At 40.5% G+C, this 25,726-nt stretch overlaps 1 protein-coding gene across 9 annotated transcripts in view; it reads left to right on the top strand.

Annotated features, from left to right (window-relative positions):
- Positions 1 to 5,163: 5,163 nt before the first annotated feature.
- ARHGEF3 (Rho guanine nucleotide exchange factor 3) overlaps positions 5,164 to 25,726 on the top strand; it is a 128,053-nt gene continuing 107,490 nt past the window's right edge. Inside the window, exons 1-4 of one of the 9 annotated variants that reach the window (XM_084530430.1) lie at positions 5,214 to 5,382; positions 5,797 to 6,068; positions 10,503 to 10,637; positions 18,668 to 18,763. In XM_084530430.1, coding sequence (XP_084386556.1) covers positions 10,543 to 10,637; positions 18,668 to 18,763 — 191 coding nt within the window. In that variant the 5' untranslated portion in view covers positions 5,214 to 5,382; positions 5,797 to 6,068; positions 10,503 to 10,542. Of the gene's footprint in view, positions 5,388 to 5,672; positions 6,069 to 10,502; positions 10,638 to 15,532; positions 15,720 to 18,527; positions 18,536 to 18,667; positions 18,764 to 25,726 lie in introns of those variants that run through there. The other 8 variants (XM_084530419.1, XM_084530423.1, XM_084530426.1 and 5 more) reach the window with 8 other exon arrangements.

The raw sequence follows: 25,726 nt of genomic DNA, 5'->3' as shown, positions 1-25,726 counted from the left end.
GAGTTATGGTGCATTGCACACAACGTGTGCATTCGAATTATGAATGGTCAGACCTGAATTATTTCTAAAAGGTCAGAAGTTAAAAGCTGTGCTATTGATCAGCTCAAGGAATTTTTCCCTCAGTCTGCTATAAATTATTTTACTTGCTAGCATTATCTGTTGCTGTTTCCCAGATCCATTAAAAAAAAAAAAGAAAAAAAAAAAAAAGGTCAGTTTATATCATTTATAACTGAATATAATTTCACTCTTTATTCTGTTAGAACAGATTTAATAAAGTCTGATCTACCTATAATGTTAACTTTTATGGGCAGCTACGCTGTTGACAGTGATTCCATATTTATAGCAGTCCATTGAAATAGCAGGAATTGTCTTACTGTTCACAAAAAGCAAGGAAGGGGAAATATTCTTTCCTTACTATCAAATGGTAGCTAAATGACCAGAAAATTAAATTCTCAATGCTAAAAGCTCAGTTCTGTGAGATTTGGGTATTTTATTCCAGTGCAGACACTTTGGGACAGCTGGGAGTTTGAAAACATTAATGTGAAAATGAAAATATATATAAGTTTATGTCTAATTATAAACAACTGCAAGAAGAAATTGATGAAGAACATTCTCCAGATGTTAATATTAAGACTTCGTTTCAATGGTATGGACATGTAACATCCAAGACTGATTTTTCACAGAAATCCCACTACCCTTTTTTCCAGGCCCTGCTGGTAGGTTGACAGGCCTTGACAATAGATGGAGGATTGAAGTAGCGAGATTGAGCACACTGAATGTTGTCCCATTGGGCTGCTGCTGCTGCCTTACCTGGAATTCTAACTACTTAGTCACTGCACTAAAAAGGTCTGTTTGAAGAGAGACAGTCTTGTTGATTATACAAGTCAGGTAGATTTATTGCCTAATATTGTAAAATTCATGGTTTTTCTCCACAGGGGAAGTAATGCACCTGTGGTATCACTTACTTGTAAGCAGTATAACGTGCACTCTCCCTCTGCAAGTTGTGTATTAACCCTTTGACTGTAAACCAACATCAAATTGTTCACGCAGCTTGCTCTTAACTCCTATAATAGCGACCCGCGTTTATGATGAGATTCTATTCAACCAAAAGTATTTGACTATTAATAATCATAATATAATTTCCTGGAGAACTTAACTTCTCTTACTAATAGAATGCAATTATACAGAGGGCCTTGGAGAGTGATAGTGTTATTCCCATCTTGGGATAAAGCAACCTTTGAGGCTTTTGCTGGAATAAGGGCTATAACAAACAACTGCAGATGGGTTGTTCTTTACTACTTTTGTCAGTCCCTTAAAAATACAGATTAAAAAATAAAAATACAAGTCACTCCTTTCACGGCAGTGAACATTTATTTCTAATCCAGTTACTGAGGGCTACATTTGTCAAAAGACTGGATACCTGGAAAAGCAAAAAGGTAAATTAAACATCTAGTGAAAAGACTTGAAAATTTGCTACATTGACACAAAAGAAAATTCTGCTTCAAGGAAAAAGACCCCAACAAGATTTTACATCTGGACAGCTACAGACAGCCCACCACATTTTCACTGCAGCTAGCTACTGGGTGTTGAAAGTAATGTACACTGCAAAGTGCTGAACAATATTCACGATACAAAAATCTTTTTCAGTAGAATTTTCTTGATACACCTTTTATGAATGCTGTGATTGCACCCCTTTTTAATAGTGGTAAATTTCTCGGATGACTCATCCAGTTTCAGTGTGTCTGATTATGAAATCAGATACTAAGAATATGAGTGGGACACATCAGAGGAGTTTTTTGGTGTGTCACAGGATAGGTTTATTTTATCCTCACATGTGCACAGCTAGGGATGCAAATGCCATAAGCAAGTATTATCTTCATTTTACGTGAGAAATAGATAGTAACTAGACAGAAAATAGATCTGCATCAGAACAGGTGAGGCTGGTGTCGGCTGAAGACAGAATAAAGGGATCAAAATCTTAATATTGAGCCATAATGCTGCTTCTTTCAACAGCCTGCAGTAAGTCACTGTATTTGACTAGAAATATTGCAGCTTCTGCCATTTTGCAATAATCCACGTGTTAAAGCAGTCAACAGGGCATTGTTTGATGCCCTAGCCAAGTTCTGTGCCTGGTGTGCAGCAAGTCATCTGCTGATGGAGCATGGTGGGAACCATAGGGCTGCACAGGAGAGGTACAGCAGGAACTGCAAGAGGAAGAGGAGGAAGAGATTGCCTACCTCTGCCCCACATCTGTGGGTTTTATTTCCTCTACAATAACACACAGAGGCTTCTGAGGGGTGATTTAGGGACAGCCTTTTGACCTAAAACGGATTCTGCAGGGGCCTGTTTCAGCCACTGAAAACAATCCTTGGTACTCTTCTTCCAGAAGGATATTGCTTGATGCAAGCCTGGTTTGCAGAAATAACTCTATCATTTTGATGAAAATCAAGAGTGATTTCATTGCTGTCAGTTACATCATCCCAATTTCAAAATAATGAGAAGTGAGAATTAGCGGTAGCCCTCCTTGTCTTTAGTAATGCTTGATACAAGGAACATTCCCATAAAAGTTGTTAGTCATCAGCAGAAAGGAAACCATCTACTCTCTGTTGCAGCTTTGGCAAATGTGCCAAGGTGTGATTTAGGTGTTAGGAAGGAAACCACCATGTCTTTGCAGGATCATAGTTGGACAATGCACACCTACTGAGGGTGGAGTGAGAATAATAGTTACAGTGAATCAGGAAAGCAGAGCAGGATTCTCATTTCTACACTCAACTGTCTTTGCTTAGTCTGCATTTATACCTGAGAAATACACTTATCTGAAAATTCCTTAAATTGGCTTGTTAAAAACAGAGATTATTTTTAAGTATAACTGATAAATATTGCTGTATTTTAGAATAAGGTTTTGGACTGAAGTGATAATTCATTTCAGTGATAAGTGACATTTAACACAGTTTGGATTTTGCATAATAAAGAAAAATTCACATTCATTAAGATTTAAAAAGATTAAACCAACAACTGTGAGTTGTATTATAGAACTCATCATCTTAAAAAATAATAATAAAAAAAAATGAGTAACTACTAAAAAGTGCTAAATCTCTATACAGCATTTTTCAGCTGATTTGACTGAATAGGTTCCACTATGTAACACAATTATAGAATTTACATTAGCCAATCCTTCACTCATTGTGTCCTCAAAGTGGAAATTTTGAGGACAGATAAGATAGACTAGAAGCTAAAGGTCTCTGAACATAGCATCTCTTCCCATTTCCTGAGGATGAATACCAAATAGAGCTGTAAAACTATCTCCTTCCTTTACAGGCATGGTAAGTCCTGAATAAAAAGTAGACATGCATGCACTGCCCATTACAGTGCGGTTTTTGTAACAGGCACTACCAAAGTAGGGATGGGATGTTTGCTTTCTAGTTTTCTTGGCATCTGCCATGATGAAGGCTCAGTGTTTCAGGAACCCATCACAGACCACCTGACCTCAGCAGCCTTAGAGATTGCTCCATTCCCCTGATCGTGTTGATACTGCTGGGAGGCCAGGTGTTGCCCATAACATAAATTGATAAGTTGATTAAAACATAATTCCCTGGGTAATTAATGATGCCATGGGCATAGAGAAGTGCCAGGTCCCCATATACCTGACTAGTTTATGTGAATTGCTGCTTTACGAGTGAGAAAAAAAAAATAAGGAATTGCAAAGAATAATTCTTTTAACTGGCTGATGGTAGCATAGAAAATAGGCATAGAATTAGCTCTGACACTCAGACACTGGTCTTACAAAGCTGAGTCAACATGAGCTATGTGTAGTTTATCTCATAATGGCTGTGGGGTTTTTTGTCTATTTATTTGTCTTTGTAAAGGAGAAATTAAGTTCAGTCATTTATTTAAAAGATGCACTAAATTTCTCTAACAAGTAACAAAAATAATAAAATAGCCTGTGTTAAGAAGTATCAAAATATTTGTCAGTGACATTTTGTTAGAGAATACTCAGTTACCTTCATGGCTGTTTTCCACTTGAATTGTCTGTAGTTTCAAAAGTGTATTTCATAGTTCCTTATACGTATAGTTATTCCACATAACTAGCCTTACACTATGTTTCTAGTCTCAGCTATTCAAAACAACTGAAAGATTAACTCTCACTGCAGAAGGTTAAGTTCAAAATGGAAAACTTAACCATAGTTCGACCCAATTAATTACTCTAAAATATTTCAGGTGCCTCTGGGCTACAAAATGTGGTGAGCTTATATATATATATATATATATATATATATATATATATATATATATATATCAGCTCACCACATTTTGTAGCCCAGAGGCACCTGAAATATATATATATATATATATATATATCGTTTTTTTCCATTGGCTGCTTTACATTGGCAATACTGGTGCTGATAAAGATCTAGCATCTACATTTCATTTTAATTTGTATGTCTTAATCATAGAATTACAGAATCATTAAGGTTGGAAAAGACCTCCAAGGTGATCTGGTCCAACCGTCCCCCTACCACCACTGTCCCCCAATAAACCATGTCCCTAAGCACCAGGTCCAGCCTTTCCTTGAAAAGCCCCAGGTGATGCCACCACCTCCCTGGGGAATCTGCCCCAATGCCTGACTGCTCTTTCTGAGAAGAAATGTCTTATTTCCAAACTAAACCTCTCCTGGCACAACTAAGTTATGTAATTGCCACTATTTATTATTTACTGTTATACTGAAGTAGTGCCTATAGAGTCTTGTCATTCAAAGCAACTTTACCAGGCAGAGTACAAACACAGAGCAGAAAGGTAGTCCCTGATGTAAAGAGGCCATTACCTGGTTGTTTCTATCTTTATATGCATTCTTACCCTATTTTGGGATTTGTATTTTATTCGATACTCCTTTCCTCCGAATCAGACCCCCCCCATTTACATCTGCAAATTAGGTGTCTCCTCCTCTCCCGGGCTGCCGGGACCTAATCCCGGTCCCTTGCCGGCGGTTCTCGGCGCGGAGCTGCTCCAGCTCGCCTTTTTTGGTCGCTCTGCCTCCGGAGCGTTCGGAGCCCCGAGGGGGCGGTGGATGCCGCACTCCCAAACCCGGCCCAGCAGCGCCCCTTGCTCGCTCGGGCCTGCCCCAGAACCCGGCCCGGCAGGCGGCAGAGGGCTGAGGGGGGCGAAGCCCCGGGCCGAGACGGCTGCTGAGGCGGCCACCGCGAGGAGGAGCGGAAGGGAGGGGCGCACAAACGAGAAGCGGCTGGGCCGGGGGGAAGGCGGGGAGCCGAGCCGAGCTCCGGGGGGCTTTGGCGTCTCCTCCCTGACAGCCGCCGGCGCCTTGCAGCTGGGGCTGCCACCGGGTCAAGCAGCTCTGGGAGCCGAGAAGGAGCCCAAGGGTGCCCGGTGAGGTGCAGTGGTGTGGGGTGCTGTCCCCGTGTGTCCGCGCTCTGGTTGGGGCCGGGCGGGGAGGCGGCTGCTGCCTGTCAGGGCTCTGGGGCTGGTCACAGAGGTTGGGTTGTGCCCGTGGGGGGACTGGGACGCTTCGCCGCCTCCTCCATCTCCTCATGCCCTCCTCGCTGCTGCTCTTAGCGGTCCCCCGGGGAGACGGAGGAGTCCCTCACCGGCGGGCTGGGGCGGGCGGGGCCTGAGGGACCCGCGGCCGCCCGGAGGCCCGTGAGGGTCCCTGAGGGGGCGGCAGCGGGGCGAGGAGCGGCAGCGGCCGTTGGAGGCGGCGGGCGCTCGGGCCGCTACCTCCCGGGGGCTCAGCACCCGTTTTAGCTGTACTTAGTTCTTCAAAGGTTTTCGTTACTCGTTTAGGGCCGGTTACACGAGCGTCAGTCCAAAAGGAAAGCTCCCAGGAGGAAGGGGCAGAGTCCCAGGTGTCTCTCGCCTCCTTTGAGAAGCGCAGCCGCTGTTACAAGCGAGTCATTCCCTCAGCTCTCGGCCCCAGCCCCTAGCAGAGGGCTCCGCTCCTCGTCGGTTTCCAGCCCAGCCTTCAGCCCAGCTCAGCGGAAGGAGGTTGTCGGGGTCCGTAGGCGACAGAACGAGGGAAAAAACGGCACCTTGCCTGCGGCTACGGCAGATTTGGAGTACGTGGCGAGGGGGGGGGCAGCATCCCCTGAGAGGGCACGGGTACCTAGCTGAGGGGGGACAGAGGAGGGCTTGGAGGGCTGTGTTGGTGATAGCGCCCTGAGGTGGTTCCTGCCTGCCTGTCGTGTCACAGTGCTCACGTTTTGCCTGTCCTGCTGACCAGAGCGTGTGGTTCCCCAAGGAACATGTTACGTTCTCAGGAGAAATCTAGCTTTGCTAACTGATTCCTTTATTTTTCTTCACAGCTCTTAGATCCTGCACATGTGTGTAAATGCTGATGCATATCTTGTCAGTGTTTGCATACATACACTTATCAGATTTAAATATAAATCTAGTCCTTTAGTACCTCGTGTGTCTTGCTTCTTTCTAGTGAAAGGGTAGAGAAAACTCCATCCCCAACCGTTTGTTACTGGATTAATTCAGTTAAATACCCGTTTCTGCAGTGTGTACAGAAGTCTGACTACAACAAGTTGCGAGATGGGCTCTGTATTTGTACAGAACTTGAATTCAATGCAGGAGAAGCCATGGCTTTTGGAAACAGAGTTAAGGCATTTGCTGCAGAATAGAGGGTTTTGGAGGTGAGGGAGTGTGTGAAGCAGCTGCCCCAGGATACGTGAAGTGAGAGAGTGCACAGGATTATCTTTGGCTCATCAGGTTGTGGATTTAGCTTTTCTGTCTAAAATGTTTATACATACAACTTCTTAGCTGTTCAGTAAATATTTATTACCCATTTTACTAAACAAAATACTGTTTTGAACAGCAATCCCTTTTAATTTCCTGTCATAATCATGCCAATCAGTTAGCAGTGTGACAAGGCCTTGTGACCCACGGAGATGTTGTAACATTCAGTATTATTCCCTGCACATTTCTTGGTCCTCTGCTCTGCTTTGAATAGTGCAGTTCTTCTTCCCAGGACTGCTTTTGTGCAGACAGTTGTTCTGGAGAGATTCCAAGCTGTGGGAGTCTTCTGTGTGCATGATCTGGAGGTGTATTGTGTGGAGTTGTTTCCAGAAAGTGCCCAGTCAGACCATGTGTCCTTAAATAAAAAATCTGTTTCGTTTTCCTGTTTGGGAATTGAAGCGAGCGATACCTGCTCCTGTTCAGGAGTTTGTCTGTAATTCTTAATATTGATACGGGAGATGTGTTTTCTCATTTAACATTTTATCTGTTAAATCTGTTCCTTTAGATGTTAAAGACAATTAACCTAATCCCTTAAATTCTGTGTATGCTAGAATGTTATTCGTATGTCTTCAGTGTTTTAAGCATTGCAAGGTTACCTAGGTTTTGTAGATAGGTTTTGTACTTTTAGAAGGTATTCAAGTACTTAATAACTTGCAAAAGCCTGAGCAGAGCAGTACTACATTGAAATAAAAGGTGGAAACATGAAAATACTTGAGCTTGCTGTACAAAGAACGTCTTGAAAATTTGGTGTTTGCATTTATACTTATTAACTAGGAAAATGTTATCTCCATATATCTAATATTTTCTGTGTCCTGTAAGTCCCTTTGATTCTTTACTAAATTGTGCCTCTCAGCTTGTAAGGGTGTGTTGTCCAAGTTGTATGATATTTGAAATAAACAAGTGACTGTGGTCTTGCACAAATCTCTAAAAGCATGTAGAACTATTGTAGTAGGTAAGTAACTGGAAAATACAGAACTCAATAAATATACTGCAGTAACCTGTGGTAGACAAACACCATGCTTTTTTAAGGATTATAATAGCTGCTGTTCTGAAATAAATAGCTATATAGCATGGAGCTGTGGCAGCTTCAACCCCCAAATTTACTACAGAGGGTGTAAAAACAAGCAAAAAAAAAAAAAATGTTTTCCCATCTACCATCAACCAGGGTTGAACATGAAGCAATTTGCTGACAATTATAGAAATGTCAGCAGAGATCAGTTATCAGGTGCTCAACCCTGTATAGAACCCAGCCATGAAAACAAGCAGTTAGTATGCTAGTGGATCAGGTTGTTAATATCTAAACACAGGTACATGCATATTTATTTATCGCACGCTTGATGAGTAGCCTAAGGATTCCAAAGCTGACTAAGCATGCAATCAGAGGTCTGTGAGCTGCTTGAAGGTGCTTTGTGTTCCATACAGGCTACTGCTTAACTTCATGGGAATAGAAAGGTGCCCTATACTGTTACTGATTTTGCTTTCTACCTAGGATTAACTATCCTCACAGTGTTGCAGTTCTCCTTGTCACGCTGTAGGTGTGGTACACAGTGTGTGGTACAACTTGTATTCAGAAAGGTTTATCGGCTTTTATACCACTGAAGTTTGCATAAACTTAGAAAGTTGGCAGGTGTTATCTTGTGTGGTTTCTGTAGAGCAAGAACAGCTGCTGTGCTGGTATCATCTCTCAAACATTTTAGTTGTTGAACTAATGAAAGCTGTACTTCTATTTATTTTAAACACTTCTGCACTTTTCTGAGATAAATTTTTAAGATTATAACTAGAAGAGTATGCCCATTGCACTATGTGCGCTGTATCAGGAATCCTATTTATTTAATTTTAAATATTACAGTGTGTCCAGGTAGTGTTCTCCCAGAAGATTCTGTCTTGACTATCACCTTTGTTTTGGAGAAGATGGCAAAGCACAACTATTTGGACAGTGCGTGTTTTGGGGGGTGGCTGACAGCTTTTTCTAGTACATGGCCTTGCCTGATGGATCCAGATACTCTGTAGCTGGGAGAGGTAAGAGGCATACATGAATTGCAGTCCAGCACCAAAAGCTGCCACATTTGTGTGATGCAGCCTCTGATGGCTGTATCCTAAACCTGCTATCACCTTGTAGATGGCAAGGTTCTTGTCTGAGTATGAGCCTTGAAATACTTCGCCTACCAAAACAGTTACTGTCAAAATTAGCTTTTTGTTGATGTTCCACAGATAAATAATGAATATCCTAGAACAAATTATTTCAAGCAAGTTGATTGCTCTTTGGAGAGAGAATCTTGCAAGCTCTCCCAGGTAGGTTTGGATTCCAGGTGTGCTTAGCAATTGCAGATGAAAAGCTTCTAAAGACAGAGAAGGTAATTTTAGAACAATACAGCTTCTGTCAGCCATTCAAGTCTATTAAGTCTGGTAAAATAAATGCAGAAACAACTTGACAAACTTCAAAGACATGAAACTGTGTAGTAATTTTGAATTAAATAAACATGATTATTAAGATAATAGGCTGAATGGATGATAATTTTAATGTCAAGGATAAAATCTGATGCCCGTTCCAGGCAGATAGATTTTTGAACGTGCTAGTTCCCTGGTGATTATAGTTTTGATAAAGGGGAAAATGGGTTGTGCTTTTATCAGCAGTTGTAGGGTTTTTCTTAGTTTTCATTTATTTTCAATGATTATTTTTTTTTTTATTTAATTGATGGAAACTGAAATATACTGAAAGGAAGAGAAGAATATGAAAAAGTAGCAGAAGTTGCATTACTTTTATACTAGACTACTGCTAGATTATACTAGATTACTAGATTTTTCCTTTTTTTTTTTTTTTTGCACCTGTAATTAGCATGAAAAATACTTTACTTAAATGCAAATTTCAGATATATATATATATGTATATTTTATATATATATATTTAATTTAAGAAATTGTCCCTGAAATTTGTCTAGCTTTGCACAGTGCTTGCTATCAAATTCAGAAGTTTGAGGTGGATAGAGTTAAATTAATCTAAGAAATTGCTAGCTGTATGAGTCACTCAATTGGGAACATAAATACTCCTTATCTTTGTAAATAACTTTTCAACATTGTTTTGCTTCATAGTGTCAACTGCAAAACACAAAGCAGTATGTTTAGTGTAAAAGTAGTTGGATTTGTATTTGAAATTAGAGTGTATGAACAAAATCAGTGTAACTTTTTGCTCCTTTTTTCTTTGCAAAACGGCTAAAGGCTAGTGATAAATCTGCAATAGAAGCTGGATTATGATTACTGTATTGTTTTGTTTGCTTTATTGAAAAGAAAAAAAAACTTGGAAGGGGGGAAAAGTGTAAAGTGGTAAATGGTTAGCACTGGAGAATTATTCTTGCACGCTGATGGGATGGATATGTTGTTTTGTTTACTGTCTGGTGCTGAAGCCAGGTACTTGAAATATTAGGAACATCTGGATCTTTTGGTCCAGAGCAAAACAGATTTATCTCAGAATGACATAAGTAATTACTGTCACATATCACTGGCACATAATTCCTTGATATGTTTGTTGACTAGCATACAGCACTTAGTGTTGTGGGGTATTCTTCTAAACAGTAGTTCTAACTTTGTGTGCACCTTCTGCATTTTAAGCACTCTATGTAAAAAGTTCTGCTCAAGTATCTTCTAGCATTTCCTAATGTTAGCTTTTTCCTAATCATATAAGAGAGGTTTGGCTGTGTGTTACTAAGACACTAAGCACTGAAACACTAAATAATTCCTTTTCTTTATTGATACAGCAATCAGCTACCATCCCTAGAAGTGACAACAGAGCCCCAAATGTTCCCTTTTTCCCCCTGTGCTGCTAAATTTTCTCAATTGAAACTACTAAAAGACTCAAAGCTCCTGATAGCTTTGCAGATCAGGCAGTGCAGGTGAGTCCTTGCTCTTCTGTTCTTTATCCCACTGAAAGACACTGTTACAAAATCTGCTGATATGCAGAACAAATTAAACCAGTAGTCCGAATTATGGTATATTTCTCTATGTGCTTTCCTTGAAGGTGATTGGAGATGACTTGTAACATAATTGGTTGTTTTTCTTTACTTTTGGCTTGTTTTGGGGAAAAGAGCTAAACATTGGTAAAATAAAAGGCTAGAAAACAGTGTCTCACAGAAGGTTATATTTCTCCAGCATAGAGCGCTATTCCATGTCAGTGCTCTGGCTTCAGCCTGATATGAATTTGTATTTGCGTGACTGTTGCCTTTTACCTTTCATCTACTTTGTGCTGAGAATAAATATAATATTCATGCTATTTCCAAAGTAAACATTACCTTTTGTGTAAGACTGGTTAGACCACCTCTGTGCCTATAGCAGGTGGGTATATAAGGGCGAAGGAGCCAAGCTTGATACTTGCTGTGGGTCTTATATAAAGTACTATATAAAGTACTTATAGCACTTATATAAAGTACTTAGATAATAACTTATCTGTTCTTCTGAAGAGAACAGTATTTAATGAAATGTCTCAAGGAGAGTAATGAAAACCTTTTCAAATATATGTATTTAAAAAGGACCTTCAAAACCTCATTCTTCAGTGCATCACATGCATTTTTGAATGACTTAAAGATGGTAAGTACTGACATATAATGCATTCACTGAAGTCAAAATTTACTTGAAATAACCATAGTGTGTGTTAAAGAAACTTTACGGTATGCCAGGCTCGGTCTGAAGTGGTTATGCAATGTGAAGGTTCTCAGCATTGCCTGCTACTTGGAGTTGTAATCAGGAGAAATACTCTTTAAGTGCTTCTTGAGTTCTCACTGATTTTACTGAAGTACGCATTAGTGGTACAAAGATGTTTGGCAATTGCAGTATCTGAGAACATCAGAAAAACAATTTGGATAAAAGATTGTTTTGGTTCTTGTTGTTAAGCAATTAAAAAATGAAGTTAATTTTAAAGTTTAATTTTGCCTTTTAACAAGCTATTTGCCTAAGGCAGCTTCCTGGATAGCAGCTGAGTGCTATCAAGATGTCATAATATGTACCTGGAAATATGACTTCACAGAAAACAATGCAAGAGTAAATGTGCTTGTTACTGGAAATTAGACTTCTGCACAGCTTGTAAGGAATTGGAACATCAGCTCTTTAAAATTAAAGATGTTATGATACATTTTTGCTAATTAGTAATCTCTTGTTTAGGCTTTGTGAGTATAGAGACTCCTGCTTGAGAGAGTGACTGTGTGTAACACTCCTGATGTTTCTTTGTGGTACACACACATTACTGTAGTGTTTTTACTGCCACCTTTTTATTTAAAAGGAATAATTACTGTTTCTGCACTGAGAAGTCTTAGGTATCAGTAAAACTTTCTTCAGAGTTTTTCTCAGCCAAGTATTACTAAATACAATGTCAACAATGCGAAGTATTTTAGTGAAGGTGAGGAGCTGTGGGAATATATTTTATCAGAATACTTTGGTTAGTTTTACTTTAACTGTTGTGAATAGCAGTTGAATGATACTTTAATTTTTTAACTGTCACTTCTGTAGTTTCTTACTTGTCCAGAGATACAAGTAGGGAATGAAAGGAAAGGCAAAAAGACTTTTGATGGTGGTCACAGATATACTTTGTAACAAAAGCAAAAAAAAAAAAAAAAAAAAAAGTTTCTGTGTAGGGGGATGGGATTAGAAAGATTGGCTAATATTTTCCTCATTTTGCTAGATAGAAATTAAAGATGGCTTTGAGCCCATGGGGTGAGGGGGCTTCAACTCCTTTTTTGAATCTTTTCATCTTTTCTGCTCAAATGGTCCTGAAATGGTGATCTGTGTAGGTGTCTGAAGGATTAAGTGTTGTGCTGTACTAGATCCTTTTTGGCCATATAAGGAAAATGCAAAACTTCCAGAATAAAATCTAAATATAAATGTAAAAATATAATACTCTTCAGTTCTTGAGCCAATGGCTCACTGCTACTAGGCTTTTTTCTGCAATTATGGGTCCTAAGAATCTACTATGAGGCAGATGGACTGCAAATGCATCAGTCCATCAAAGCTGGTGTTTTAAATGAAAGGCGAACGCCTTTTTTTTTTTTTTTTTTTTTTTTTTTCCCCTGTGGCCATAGCTCCTAAGAGAATTTGTGAGTGCATGCTTCCTTCTGGTAGCCTGGCATAGTCACAGAAGAGTAGCTATGCTAAATTTTAAATGCCTTCTTTGCCTCAGTCTTCAGCAGCAAAACCAGTTGCTCTCTGGATACCCAGTACCCTGAACTGGTGGAAGGGGATGGGGAGCAGGATGTGGCCCTCACTATCCATGGGGAAATGGTTGGCGGCCTGCTACAGCACTTGGATGGGGCCAGATGGGATCCACCCAAGGGTACTGAGAGAACTGGCAGAGGAGCTGGCCAGGCACTTTCCATCATTTATCGGAAGTCCTGGCTATCAGGGGAGGTCCCAGTCGACTGGCAGCTAGCAAACATAACGCCCATCTACAAGAAGGGCTGGAGGGTAGACCCGGGGAACTATAGGCCTGTCAGTTTGACCTCAGTGCCAGGAAAGCTCATGGAGCAGATTATCTTGAGTGTCATCATGCAGCACTTGCAGGGCAACCAGGCGATCAGGCCCAGTCAGCATGGGTTTATGAAAGGCAGGTCCTGCTTGACGAACCTGATCTCCTTCTATGACAAAGTGACGCTCTGGGTGGATGAGGGAAAGGCCATGGCTGCGGTCTACCTTAACTTCAGCAAGGCTTTTGACACCGTTTCCCACAGCATTCTCCTCAAGAAACTGGCTGCTCATGGCTTGGACTGATGTATACTTAGTTGGGTTAAAAACTGTCTGGATAGCCAGGCCCAAAGAGTTGTGGTGAATGGAGTAAAATCCAACTGGAGGCCGGTCACTAGTGGTGTTCACCAGGGCTCAGTACTGGGGCCAGTCCTCTTTAAGATCTTTATCGATGACCTGGATGAGGGGATCGAGTGAACCCTCAGTAAGTTGGCAGATGACACCAAGGTAGGTGCATGTTTCGATCTGCTCAAGGGTAGGGAGGCTCCGCAGGAGAATCTGGATAGGCTGGACTGATGGGCTGAGGTCAACTGCATGAAGTTCAACAAGGCCAAGTGCCGGGCCCTGCACCTGGGGTGCAATAACCCCAAGCAGAGCTACAGGCTGGGAGCTGAGTGGTTGGAAGTGGTTCTGCCTGGCGGAGAAGGACCTGGGAGTACTGGCGGATAGTCAGCTGAATATGAGCCAGCAGTGTGCTCAGGTGGCCAAGAAGGCCAACAGCATCCTGGCTTGTATAAGAAGCAGTGTGTTCAGCAGGTCTAGGGAAGTGATTGTCCCCCTGTACTCAGCCCTGGTGAGGCCTCATCTTGAGTACTGTGTTCAGTTTTGGGCCCCTCACTACAAGAAAGACATGGAGGTGCTCGAGCGAGTCCAGAGAAGGGCAACAAAGCTGGTGAGGGGTCCTATGAGGAGCGGCTGAGGGAGCTGGGTTTGTTCAGCCTGGAGAAAAGGAGGCTCAGGGTCGACCTTATCGCTCTCTCTAAGTACATTAAAGGAGGCTGTAGCGAGGTGGGGGTTGGACTATTCTCCCATGTGCCTGGTGACAGGATGAGGCTAAAGTTGCACCACGGGTGTTTTAGGTTGGATATTAGGAAGAACTTCTTTACTGAGAGGGTTGATAGGCATTGGAATGGGCTGCCCAGGGAAGCGGTTGAGTCACCATCCCTGGAGGTCTTTAAAAGACGTTTAGATGTTGAACTTAGCGATATGGTTTAGATGAGGACTGGTTAGTGGTAGGTCAGAGGTTGGACTTGATGATCTTGAGGTCTCTTCCAACCTAGATAATTCTGTGATTCTGTGAAATTTCTGATGTCTCTTCAAACGCAGCATGGATGTTTCTTCAAGGATGTTGCCTCAAAAAGACAGTGACTGTAGTGTTAAACATAGCCGCTATAAATAAAGTCTTTGACATTGTTTTCCTGTGTTTTTGTCCTGGAACTGCCTTTTGCCCACTTCTTCCTGTGAAAGCAGAGCATGATCTCTAGGGCAACACCTAATTCGAGTGTGTGCATCTTATCTAGAACAGTCAAGGCTCAGTATGCAAACAGAGGGTAAGGAACAGAATATGTTTTAAGCAGTCTCTTAAGCTGATATTTACTGACTTGCCTTGGCATCTGCCTTCCAGTTATTAAGAAAAAAGATTATAGATTTATTTTCCTCCTTCAAGTTTCATCATGTATAGTGCCTATGTCATGAAGTTCAAGTCCAAACAAGAGTTGGATGGTGATATAGAACGAAGCACCTGTGAATAGTCTTTTTTTTTTTTTTCCTTAACTTTGTTCCTTTGTTTCTTGAGTTGTGTTTAATTTTTTAAGATGTTGCTATTACTGGATGTTCATTTTTGGACATAGTTTTTATACTCTGGCTGAAAAATAAACCAGCATATTCCAAACAAAGTTGTATTTTGCCAGTTTTATCTTTAATTTTGCTTGGTTCACTTTAGATATTCTTAGTGCTTGAAGAAATGTATCCTTCTCTCCATCCTAAAATACAAAAGTTTTTATTTTAGAAATAGTTATTTATTCTGAAGGAAGAGCCGATGAACTGTTTGTGGCACAACAGTGAGTCGGGATAGAATCTGCAGGCTGAGAATTTCTCATAAAAATTATTTCTAAGTAAGAGAAGAAGTGATGATATTTGATATCCATGGCCTTGGAAATTGTAGATAGATACCAATTTTCCATTTGTTGTTTAGAAGCTAAGAATCTTCTGGTATTTTGACAAGGCCATAAAACTTGTCAGTGATGTGTGTATCAGCTGTTTAATTACCTGTCTCTCCTAGTAAAGAGCACTCTAGGACCTGCGTAGACCTGTCTTTGGGAATAGGCTGACTGGAGTATCCCTGATGGTTTTCCAGAAGCTTGTCTGACTCACTGCTGGCCAGCCTCAGGAGTGGGAGTCATGCCCTGGTAGCAGCGTGAGCAAGTGCTTGATCCCAAGGCTGTGAGAAGCCCTTCCATCTCAGAACGGTAGGATTGGAAAGCTGAACAGACAGAAGTCATTCAAGATGCTGGGAGTTTGTACTACAGCAGGCAGGGGTTACATGGTGGGCGTTGCAGGAGCATTGCTTGTTCTTTGGTGTTGGTGGGTGGGAAGTTGAAGGGATGCTTTGTGATACCTGCTCCCATCTTGCAGAAGCATGCTGCCGCAGCGCAGGGCTGGGAGAGGGCCAGGCATACTGGAGGATCCCATCCCCACTTATGTTAGTGCCAGCTGAGGAAGGATGTTTGACTGTTGCTGTATGGGTTGGCTGCTACGCCCACCTCCTCCGTGTGTTTAAGTGAGGAGCATGTTTGGGTAGCACTTCATTGGGTGCCTTGGCCAACCTATCCTACTACTGGAATCTGAGCAGTGGAGGCTGTAAGAGCAGGAGCTGTGTATGACTCACAGTATCCAGTTTGTCAGAAAGCCCACTGTTTTATCCAGCATATAGGTATCTCTCTGATGTTGGTGGATAATACCTTGCTATTCAAATGAATAGATGCTGGCCTCTTGCTGCCCTCCTCGTATGTTACAGAAAACACCAGATGCAGATTTTTGTAAGACCCCGAGGCTGTGGGCGTGAAGGAGTACGATGTTAGTGATAATTTCAGAGACTAGACTGGGAACATGAGGGAGCCGAGCAGTTTGACAAGATGTATTCAGCTCTATATTACTTCAGGTCATTTTCTTTGTGGAACATAAGAGAAACTGGGTTTATGCCATGTGTCATTTATTTTCTGTTAGGTAAGCATCAGCCCTTATTATCAATTGTTCAGAGGAAAACTTTGTAACATGGTAACTGGTATCATTTTTTCTGTCCTCTGCTGTTGCTCTAGTTTCAGCATAGGATTCTTAGTGCAATTCTGTCTGGAGTGTTTTCTTCATGTTTCTTCAGGTGGGGAGGAGAGTGATGAATACTTTTTTATTCATAGGTTAAACAATCTGTACTCTAACAGTACAGTACTAGTTCATAAGCAAACAGTAGATTTACTTATTGTTTTTCTTCTGGAATGGCAAACTCGTGGTTTTGTAACTTCATTCTTTTGGGTTGCAACTTTGTGAATTAAGAGGCTACTTTTAACTTTCCTTTGAACCTTCAATCCTAGTAGTTTAAATGACTGTAAGAGGAGGTGCTTGTGCAACTGCTGTGATCACTGAAACATCTGGGCTTTCCCAAGGTAGAGCAGAAATTGGCTGTAATTTGCCTTGTTGAGAAATTGTTCCCTGAAACAGGGGACTTTGCAGAAGGTGTCTGGACTCCTTGACTCCTTCATTGTTCCTTCAAAATATCTGTAAAAACATCTCCCCTCCTCCTGCATTACTGCACACTGAAGAGGAAAGTAATAATTTAAAATTCAACACCTGCTGCTGAGCCACTTCTAGAATTACTCCTTTTTTTTTTTTTTGAGTTCATCTCAGTGATCCAACTGCAGAATAAGGAGTGAATTTGAGGTCAGGCTCTGAATCAAGATGAGGTCAGTGGCTACCAGGCTCTGTTCTTGCCCTCGCAGAGGCAAGGCTTTCATTGTCTTCACTTTCAGAATGGTTTTCCAATCTTTGAAACAAGATCTCAGGAAGCAAATTTGCCCAGAAACTGCCTGTGCAGAATTTATATCCCTTTTTAGTACAAGGGATGTAAAAAATGCAAACTGGAGCTGCTGTCTTTTAAGTCCATTTGTTTTTCCCCAGAGTGGTAGTGCTGCCTGCGAAAGGGAGGTAAAAAGAGGACACAGAGTCCTGTCAGGGCTGAATTTGCTGCTTTTTGGGACTTCTTTCTGAGGAACATGCTTGCTTAGGGCTACTTATACAGCCCTGTTTGGCCATGATTTTGGATCCAAGGTTGGCATTCTCTTCACAGGAGTTGTTTTGTGAAGCTGGGCCTCACCTGCCCACCAGTGACGGGCTGCAGGCCTTGCGGTCGGCTCCAACTGCCCACGGCTCTCAGGGCTGACCATGACCCTGGTTCTGCAAAGCTTTAAACAGCTCCTCAATGTTTCTTTATACCTTCCTGCGAAAAGTGAGGGGTTATTATCTTATCAAGCATAGCCTCTTTTCTGGTTATGTTCTAGTAGATTAGTATAGAGGTGGGCCTGTTTTCTGGTAATGCATTGAGTTTTTGGGTTGCTCATAATAGAAACCAGGTGTGAAGTCAAATTAGGAATCTCAAGATCAGGAAGATTGCTTTTGATCTGGTTGTTTGTTTTGTTTGTTTTAAAAGTAAAATTAAAAAAAAAAAAAGTGTAAGACGTTTCATGTTAGCAGTGTTTCAATGTGAAATTAACTTGCTTTATCTAGAGATCTGGTTTGTTCTTAACATGAGAGTCGTTTGCTGGAAGCATGTTTGGCCATACAGACCTTTTAGAAGCACTATAGCCTGGGGATTGCTATTGCCAGGACTGCACTGTCTGTGCTGTTTATGAGAATGACTTCAGCCATGAGTGAATTGTGTTTTTCTGCAAATCAGTGAAGTATGATCTTAAATTACTAGAATATAGGTTGTAAGTTATTAAAATATGCTGAAAAGATCTTTAAATATCAGAAATCCAAATTTTCTCTCTAGTGTTCTGTGGATCCTTCCACAGCAACACTAGCCCTGACTGCTGCTCTGAATTAACATAGCTGACACTATGCATAGCCCTGGATGGGGGCTTGCTGACATCAACTCTTCTGGCACCTATTCAGAAGAGTAAACAAAAGACAATCAGTGTTGAGTTTGGCAAGGCTAGCAGGTCCACAAAACTGCCAAATCCTTCTCACAGTGTATTTATCCAATTAATCCCATTGATTTAGGAGATTTACTTAAGTGAGTAAAATGTACTGTATTTGGTCTTAAAAGTGCTTGCCTTAAAATGTGGGTTTCCTAGTGAATTAGTAAACACATGTTTTTCACTTATATTATGGTCTTAATGTTTTTGTTGTTGTTTTTCCTTTTTAGAAAAAAGATGAATTCTGAAAGCTCAGCACTTACCATGAATAGTCCTGCAATAATAAACCAGTGTGCCAGGGGAGGAATGGAGGAAGAAAAAGTTTGGTAAGGAAGCTTTACTTCTAATTTTCTGTGAGGTTAGTAGACAGCTATATTGAGAGACTTAGTTTTTATTTTATTTTTTTTAAGAAGTACAAGAGTTGTTTATGTTGGAAATATTTATATTAATTTGCATTATTTAAATAGAATGAGAATGAGAAAGGAAGTTTTTATTCTGTTTTTGAGTTTTTAGCAGATGACCATGGGGCTGTAGTGTCATGGGGGATGGGAAATGGAAAAACTCTGTTCACTTCAACAGTACACCAGTTGTACTCATGGAATCTTTCACTTACAGCAAATGTCTTAATCTCTCAATGCTTCTGCTATGCTTGTGCTGTGCTATTACTAGTAGCCTTCAAAGTGCTGTACAGTTGAGAAGTCAGGCTTGTGGTTTCCTGAGATTTGTGCCGTAGGAGACATTAAAAAGTCAGTAGTTTCTACTTATTATAAAAAAAGACTTTATACTGCAGGAAAAAGAAATGCAGTTCAGTGGAAGTGAAGTTCAGTCATAGCTGAGGCAAATTCTTATACTTCGGGACAATTTTTTTGTGAAAACTGTCTCTGACCATGTGATTTTTAGCACCTTGTTTGGTGTTGAAGGGAACATGAAGGGAACTGGGTGTTGGGAAGGCACTGAGGCATTTCAGCTGTGTTAGTGGGGATCCTTTATTGAGACTCTGCTGATCTTGCTTGCTGTTGTTCACTAGGGTTTAGCCAGGATTTTGTTGCATTGCTTATATACCATGTAGAAAAAGAAATAAATTCATGCTGCAGGGGAAAAAAAAAAAAAGAGAGAGAGAGAGACCTACATGGACAAAAAGCTAAATTACACTCATTTTTCTAGCCTAGGAAATGATCAGTGTTATAAATGAGGTCTCAACTCAATCTGAATTTTGTAATATTTATAAAACAAATATTTATAAAAGGTATAAAAGGCAAGTAAACAGCGCTGGATGTGCAGGGAGTCTATGCTCCACCAACATGCACACACGAACATCAAACATTCTAAATATACAGAACATTGCTTTCACATACTAAGCCCGAGTATGCCTATACATACGTACAATCAGGAAAGGTAACAGACAATCCTTTAAGTTCCATGACTTATCAGTCTCCATTTTCCATTCCTTTTCTTGATTACAAACAACAGTCTCCATTTTCCATTCCTTTTGAACAATATGTCTCGCTTCAAGTTGTCAAGCAACTCGGTCTTCAGGCCTTATGTATCCTGTTCTTCCCAGATCAAAGAAAAGCATATCCATCTCCTTTACAAGGCTAATAGGCCTGGGTCAAAAGGCACGTCCAGGTCATCAGAGGGAGTAACAGCAAAAGCCTTCGATGGCAGTAGCAGCAGAGGGGCCCATGGCGTAGCAGTCGGATCAGTAAACGAGCCCACAGCTCCCTCGCTATCTGGCAAACCACACGTTTCTGACTGTGGCCCCACATGGCTCTTTAAGGCCTCAGAGACTGCTCACCAGGTGCCGAGCAATCCCACTGCAACCTTGTTGTTTTTAGCTGCAGAGTCCCACACCTTGACCTCAGTTTGGTCCCATATTTCAGGATCATAAGCTGTCTGATTGTTAATAAGGAGAATAAGCTGTAAGGTTACCAGGACAGTCTTTGTTCCTAAGGATGTATGATTCCCCATAATGCGCAACTGCTTACCAGTGAGGGGCAGTTGTGTGCGTGGGTCTGCTTCTCTCCAGCTCCAGTGCGCCTATTTCCAGCGACTTTCTGTACAAGCTTCTCTGAGCAGTTTGCTGAGTCTGGCCGAACCTATCTTCGTGAGGTGATCAATGTGTCTGTTCCCGTCCTGGTCTTCATTCTGCTGGTCCCTATTAATTCCTTTTTCCTACTACTTTATTGATGACATAACTTCATTATATCGTGTTGCCTTTTTTTCATCTTAAGGACAGGCTCCCCTCTTATACCCTTCACCCCACAGCAGTCCTTTTCAAAAACAATTTTTCGTTGGTCAGACAACTTTGCCCGCCAACAGCCCAGAACACCCAGAAACTTCCATGCCTTAAGAGCTGGAGAACAAGCAACCAGAGACTGCAGGGCGACTGCATGGATTCTCAATCACCCTTCTTTGTTCCCTCTAAACTCTTTACATTCCTGATGGCCTCATCATTAACAGTCTGATGTTATCACCAACCATGGGGCTTGTTGACCCCCATGGCCACACTCTCACATCTCCCCCCTTCTTTATTAATATAAACCATCTTCTTGACATGAATTATTACTCCACATATCACAGTATGTATGTCAAGCTGTGTAACTTCTGTTACGCAGTTGAATAGTTACCTCAGTAAAATACTGTCTAGGCATCCTTATATTGGTTTTCAGTGCGTTTCTATGGGTTTAGCTGAATTGTTGTTATGAGACAAGTAGCTCATCTTTGGGAGCATGGGAAGGAAGTTCTGCGTTTCTTCTTGATGAAGAAGAGTAGTTTTGACCCTCAGAGGTGCTGGCCTTGCCCAGCCTACTGCTGTTAGAGGTGTGAAGCAAATGGGAGCACTTTCCACTTTCTGGTCACTCCCATGTTCTTGCTTCTACTGAAGTTTTGGCTCAAAATGCTTTCCAGTTGTACTTCTCCTTTCTCTATAATAGCCAGTAAACGATCACTTCTAAATAGGAATTTAAATTGAGTCTAGCCTCTTTCTTCCAACAATCCCACAGGGTTATCATCTTTTTTTTTCCAGCTTCTGGGTGGCTGGGTCCTGCCTTCTGGTCTTTCCTACTGGCAGTGGGAATTCTTGTCCGTATTCCAGACAATACAGTTTTCCTTAGCATGGCTGCTGACTTGTTACTTTTTGTCACTTCAGCACCTCATTGTAATCCTTGATGCTTTTCTCCTGTGTCAATTGTAGGATTACAAAAGTTAGAATTTTCAACTCTCATTTTTTTTTCAGCTTTAGATAAACACAAGCAAAGAAACTTACTTAGAACTTACCTAGCAGGTTCTTGCTTTTTAACTTTAACTTATAATAGATGTGTTGCAGAATCTCTTGCATTTACAGCTGCCTAGATGCAGTTTGTTGGCATAAAGCTGAACCACAAAACTGGTTTGTGAAAATGCTACCTACAGCTGACTCCTGAACAGTGTTTAGTTATGGCTGATACTGGGTAGAGGGGGTAGTCTGTAGAACAGCCTGGACTTTTTTTTTTTTTTCCATCAGTTGGTATGGATTGGTATCCTCAATGGTTCAGTTGCTTGCTTTTGTTTGAAGGAAGATGAAAGTCATTTTTCTGTTTCTTCATAATTTTGGATTAGGCTGTTATTGAGCAGAAATAGTGCACTTTGATTGCAAAAGGACTGCAAGGCTCCACTTTTATCAGTGTAAGTTGGGTACTTTTCTGCCATTATCAGTGCCAAGTACAAAAGAGTTGGGAGAACAAGGGGTGGAAATATTCTTTATCTGCTTTGTTTCAAAGTCACCTAGGTTAACTAAAACAGCTTTTAACAGTAGTTTGAACTATCAAGGCTGATGTTATATTATGGCAGATGAAAACTTCATGAGAGTAAGTGGTAATGACACCTTAAATTATCCTGGTTATTTTTGTGAGGATCTTTCTCCCCTCCTATATTGCATAGGCATTTACAAAATCTGCTGCTCTGTTTCATTGGTGTTGTATCTGCTTAGTTTGGTACCTCTGCAAGATAAAGGTCCTTGAATTCTCAAACTGGCAATGCTTCATTTGGTTCTATGGCTTTCTTCCCCCCCAGCACATGTAACCAAGATTATAGCAGCAAAACATGCTGTTAGTAGGAATAACGTGACTGCTGTAAATGTCTGATAACTAGAGGGCACCACAGCAAAGTCCATGCATAAGCCAAATTCAGCTGTTATTGATAAGCAGAAATACTGAAAAATTCAGCTGATACTGTTGATGTTATGACCATTTATTATCTAAGCCAGTATGGAGCAATACTTGAGCAACTGAAGGACTGAGAGCCTTGAAATTTTAGATGCTACTGATGTGGCAGATTCTCAGTTTCTTAATGTTGAGAATTGCAAGAAAGGAACTAAAGATAATGACACAGTTCCCACTTGCTCCCTTTAATCTGCGCTTAGTATGAAAATAGCTGGATGACATGTTGTTTTCAAAAAAAAATGTGCAGGGTAATTGGAAATCTTCTAGTTTTTGTTATTGTGTGGATTTACGATGTGCTTCCTCAAGGCTGGAAGAAATCTTGCTGGCTTTTTGAGCAAAATTAAGTCAGGAACTATTTCAGCTGTTTAAAACTAATTGAAATTTGGGGTTCTGGATCTCTCCCATCATTGAATTTGGGATGCCTTGTTTTTTCTTTTCTAAACCCTCTTCCATATTGCTTACTGAGTTTGTAGCACACTCCTATTTCTATGACAATCACCATCATTTTTAGAGCAAGTCTCTTTAAAAACTGCCTCTGACATGTGGCTTTGCTGACAAAAGGGCTTGGCTGTCCCTTTCCCTAGGCAAGGGATGTGGTATGTGTGGAAAATAATTAGAAGCAAAGTTGTTACTTTTACTGTTGTGATTTTTATTTTTATTTTTTATTTATTTTTATTTTATTCAGGACCTTAGAAAAGCAAATAGAAAACTGTAAAACAGCCACAGGAAATAGTTCAGTGAAACATCAGAAATATTTATTTCTCTTTTAAAGGAGGAAAACATCAGGGTATGAGGCTTTGCAATATCTGGCTTTTGTGGTGAAGCTGATTTAAGCCTCTCATTTGCTCGTTCCTCTTCCTGACGTTGTTAGCCATCACTGCTGTTGTGCCAATAGCATAGTGAGCTGCTCTGTGAATTAAATGAAAACAATTTTGGTTAACATAGATCTTGTTTTGGGAAAGTCAATTTTTATTTCAGTAAATTCGTGTACCACAGCTCTACAATTAGCTGTTTGGCACAACTCAGAGGGTGAAACTGCAGTAAGTATGGGGTAGGGCACATACTGATCAAGGAATTGGGGACTTGTGGGGTTTGCTCATTTTACTAGGACTTCCTTGCCAAAGCTGATGGGTTTTATCCTAAAATAGATGGTCAACAGAGTTACAAAATATGTATAGAAAGAGTAATCTCAATTAAAGTGACTAAATTTCATACTTATATTCTGTAGATAATTATTCATTATTAAAAAAACATTAGCTCAGCAAATAAAGATATTCTTCTGATCTTTATTTTTTGTGCTGTTTCATAACTGGATAAAGTATCTGGCATGCTTGTTTTCTAGGATTTGTAAGAGCTTAATAGGTGAACATTACTATTTTAAAAGAGTGAAAAATGTTTCCAGCTTCAAAAACATACATGCAGTTTCTAGCTGTGTGGTCAAAAGGAGGTAGGCTCATGTGGTGATTCAGATTGGGCTCATTATCTGCGTTTCACTTCAGTGGAGCAATATGAGTCCATCCATAAGAATTTATAAAGCCGGCTTAAGAATGATGTAGGCCTACTTTAAAGACATTTTTCTTCTTAGAACTAAATCGCTGTTGTCAATTCTTAAGTATTGTATACAATGTGTCAAGGAAAAGCTAAGCTTCATATAGCAAAAACACCCAGTTTGTTTAATAGTGTGAACAGCGTACAGTTCTGTTGACTTTACTGGCACTAATTCTCTGTAGAATTAACTCATGAGCGAATTTTTAAGACAAGCTTTTAAGAACAAAATTTAAAAGCCTTTTTCACTGAGAAGAAGAACAGAGTGCTGAAGGCTGAGAATTTAATCACCCTAATTCAAACAGCGCATTTTCTTTAGGAGGGTGGCCATTTCTATAAAGGAATATAATAAAGGAAATACTGGGTGGTAAAAAGACAAGTACAAGTTAGTATTTAAAATAGAAAAGTGTGCAGGGTGAGAGGAGGGGAAAGTAAGGTAGATATTTACATAGCATTTCATTGCAGTGTAGTCCACTCTATCCATAGTGGTTTGTCATTCTGTGCTTGAGCTCAGTTGTGAAGCACTTTCTTTCTCACTTCTGTAACACTAGGTTCTTAACAGCTGTTGCTGAGCTCAGCCTAGTTTTAGTCATTGATTTATTTAGGACCCACCAGGTTTACAATTACACAGATAGCTTTTAATGTGATTTTATCTAATAAGGAAAAATGGTTCTACAGTGTTGTTCTGCCCAGTGGCTAGGTATCAGATCACTCCAGGAACATGTTAATGTCTGATGATTTTGTTTTATCTGAGCTTTAAAATTTGGAAGCTATTTGATATAGCAAAAAAGTTATTCTGAGGTATTGTGGAAACTGAAATTGAAGCATAATACTTAAAAATTCACCTGCTGTTCTAAAGTAAAATAGAAAGAAGGGTCAACTGAGATTTTAAAAGATGCTGGAACTGAGGTGTTTATAACTTGCAATGTAACAGTAAGATAGGAAGACACTGGTGAGCAGACAAAAATCTGAATTTTCGTGATGAGGTAGCATGTAAATACCTCATGGTAGGCACTGACCTTAATGCATGTGGTTTCAATCACATCACACTTCTTCCCTAAAGAGGATCAGAATAGTGTAGCTAAATTATTGCATACTGTAGCTCACAGAAAGACAAGTACTCAAGCTGTCTTGTAGCTTGTGTGGGAAGTAAGGTTTCATTACATAAATCATAATAATTCTATTGCAGCTTTTGCCAGCTGCTAACTGATGGAGTAAGAGTTATGTGTCTGGAATTAGTGAGGAACAGAAACTAGTTTAACAACTTTCACTGTTCCTTCTATGTCTTTGTTCCTCGGTAAAAGTGAGTCATCCTGAAGAACTGAATTAAAATGGCTCTAGTCAAGTGCAGTTGAGCTGCAGATGGTTGTGATTACAAGAGGCACATACGTGTTTGGAGAATACAAGGTTACAGTGTTTGCAAAAAGGAAGTCCCATAAATTGCAGGTTAGCGCTTTAGGTAGTCAAAATTAATTTTATTTTGAGAGGCCCTGAATTAGCTGATTTCTAGTAACATCTCAGTGCGAAGACAGGAAATACTCTTCT

The sequence above is a fragment of the Aythya ferina genome, assembly GCF_964211825.1.
Source record: "Aythya ferina genome assembly, chromosome: 10".
NCBI lineage: Eukaryota > Metazoa > Chordata > Aves > Anseriformes > Anatidae > Aythya > Aythya ferina.
This window is presented reverse-complemented; position numbering and strand designations above follow the sequence as displayed.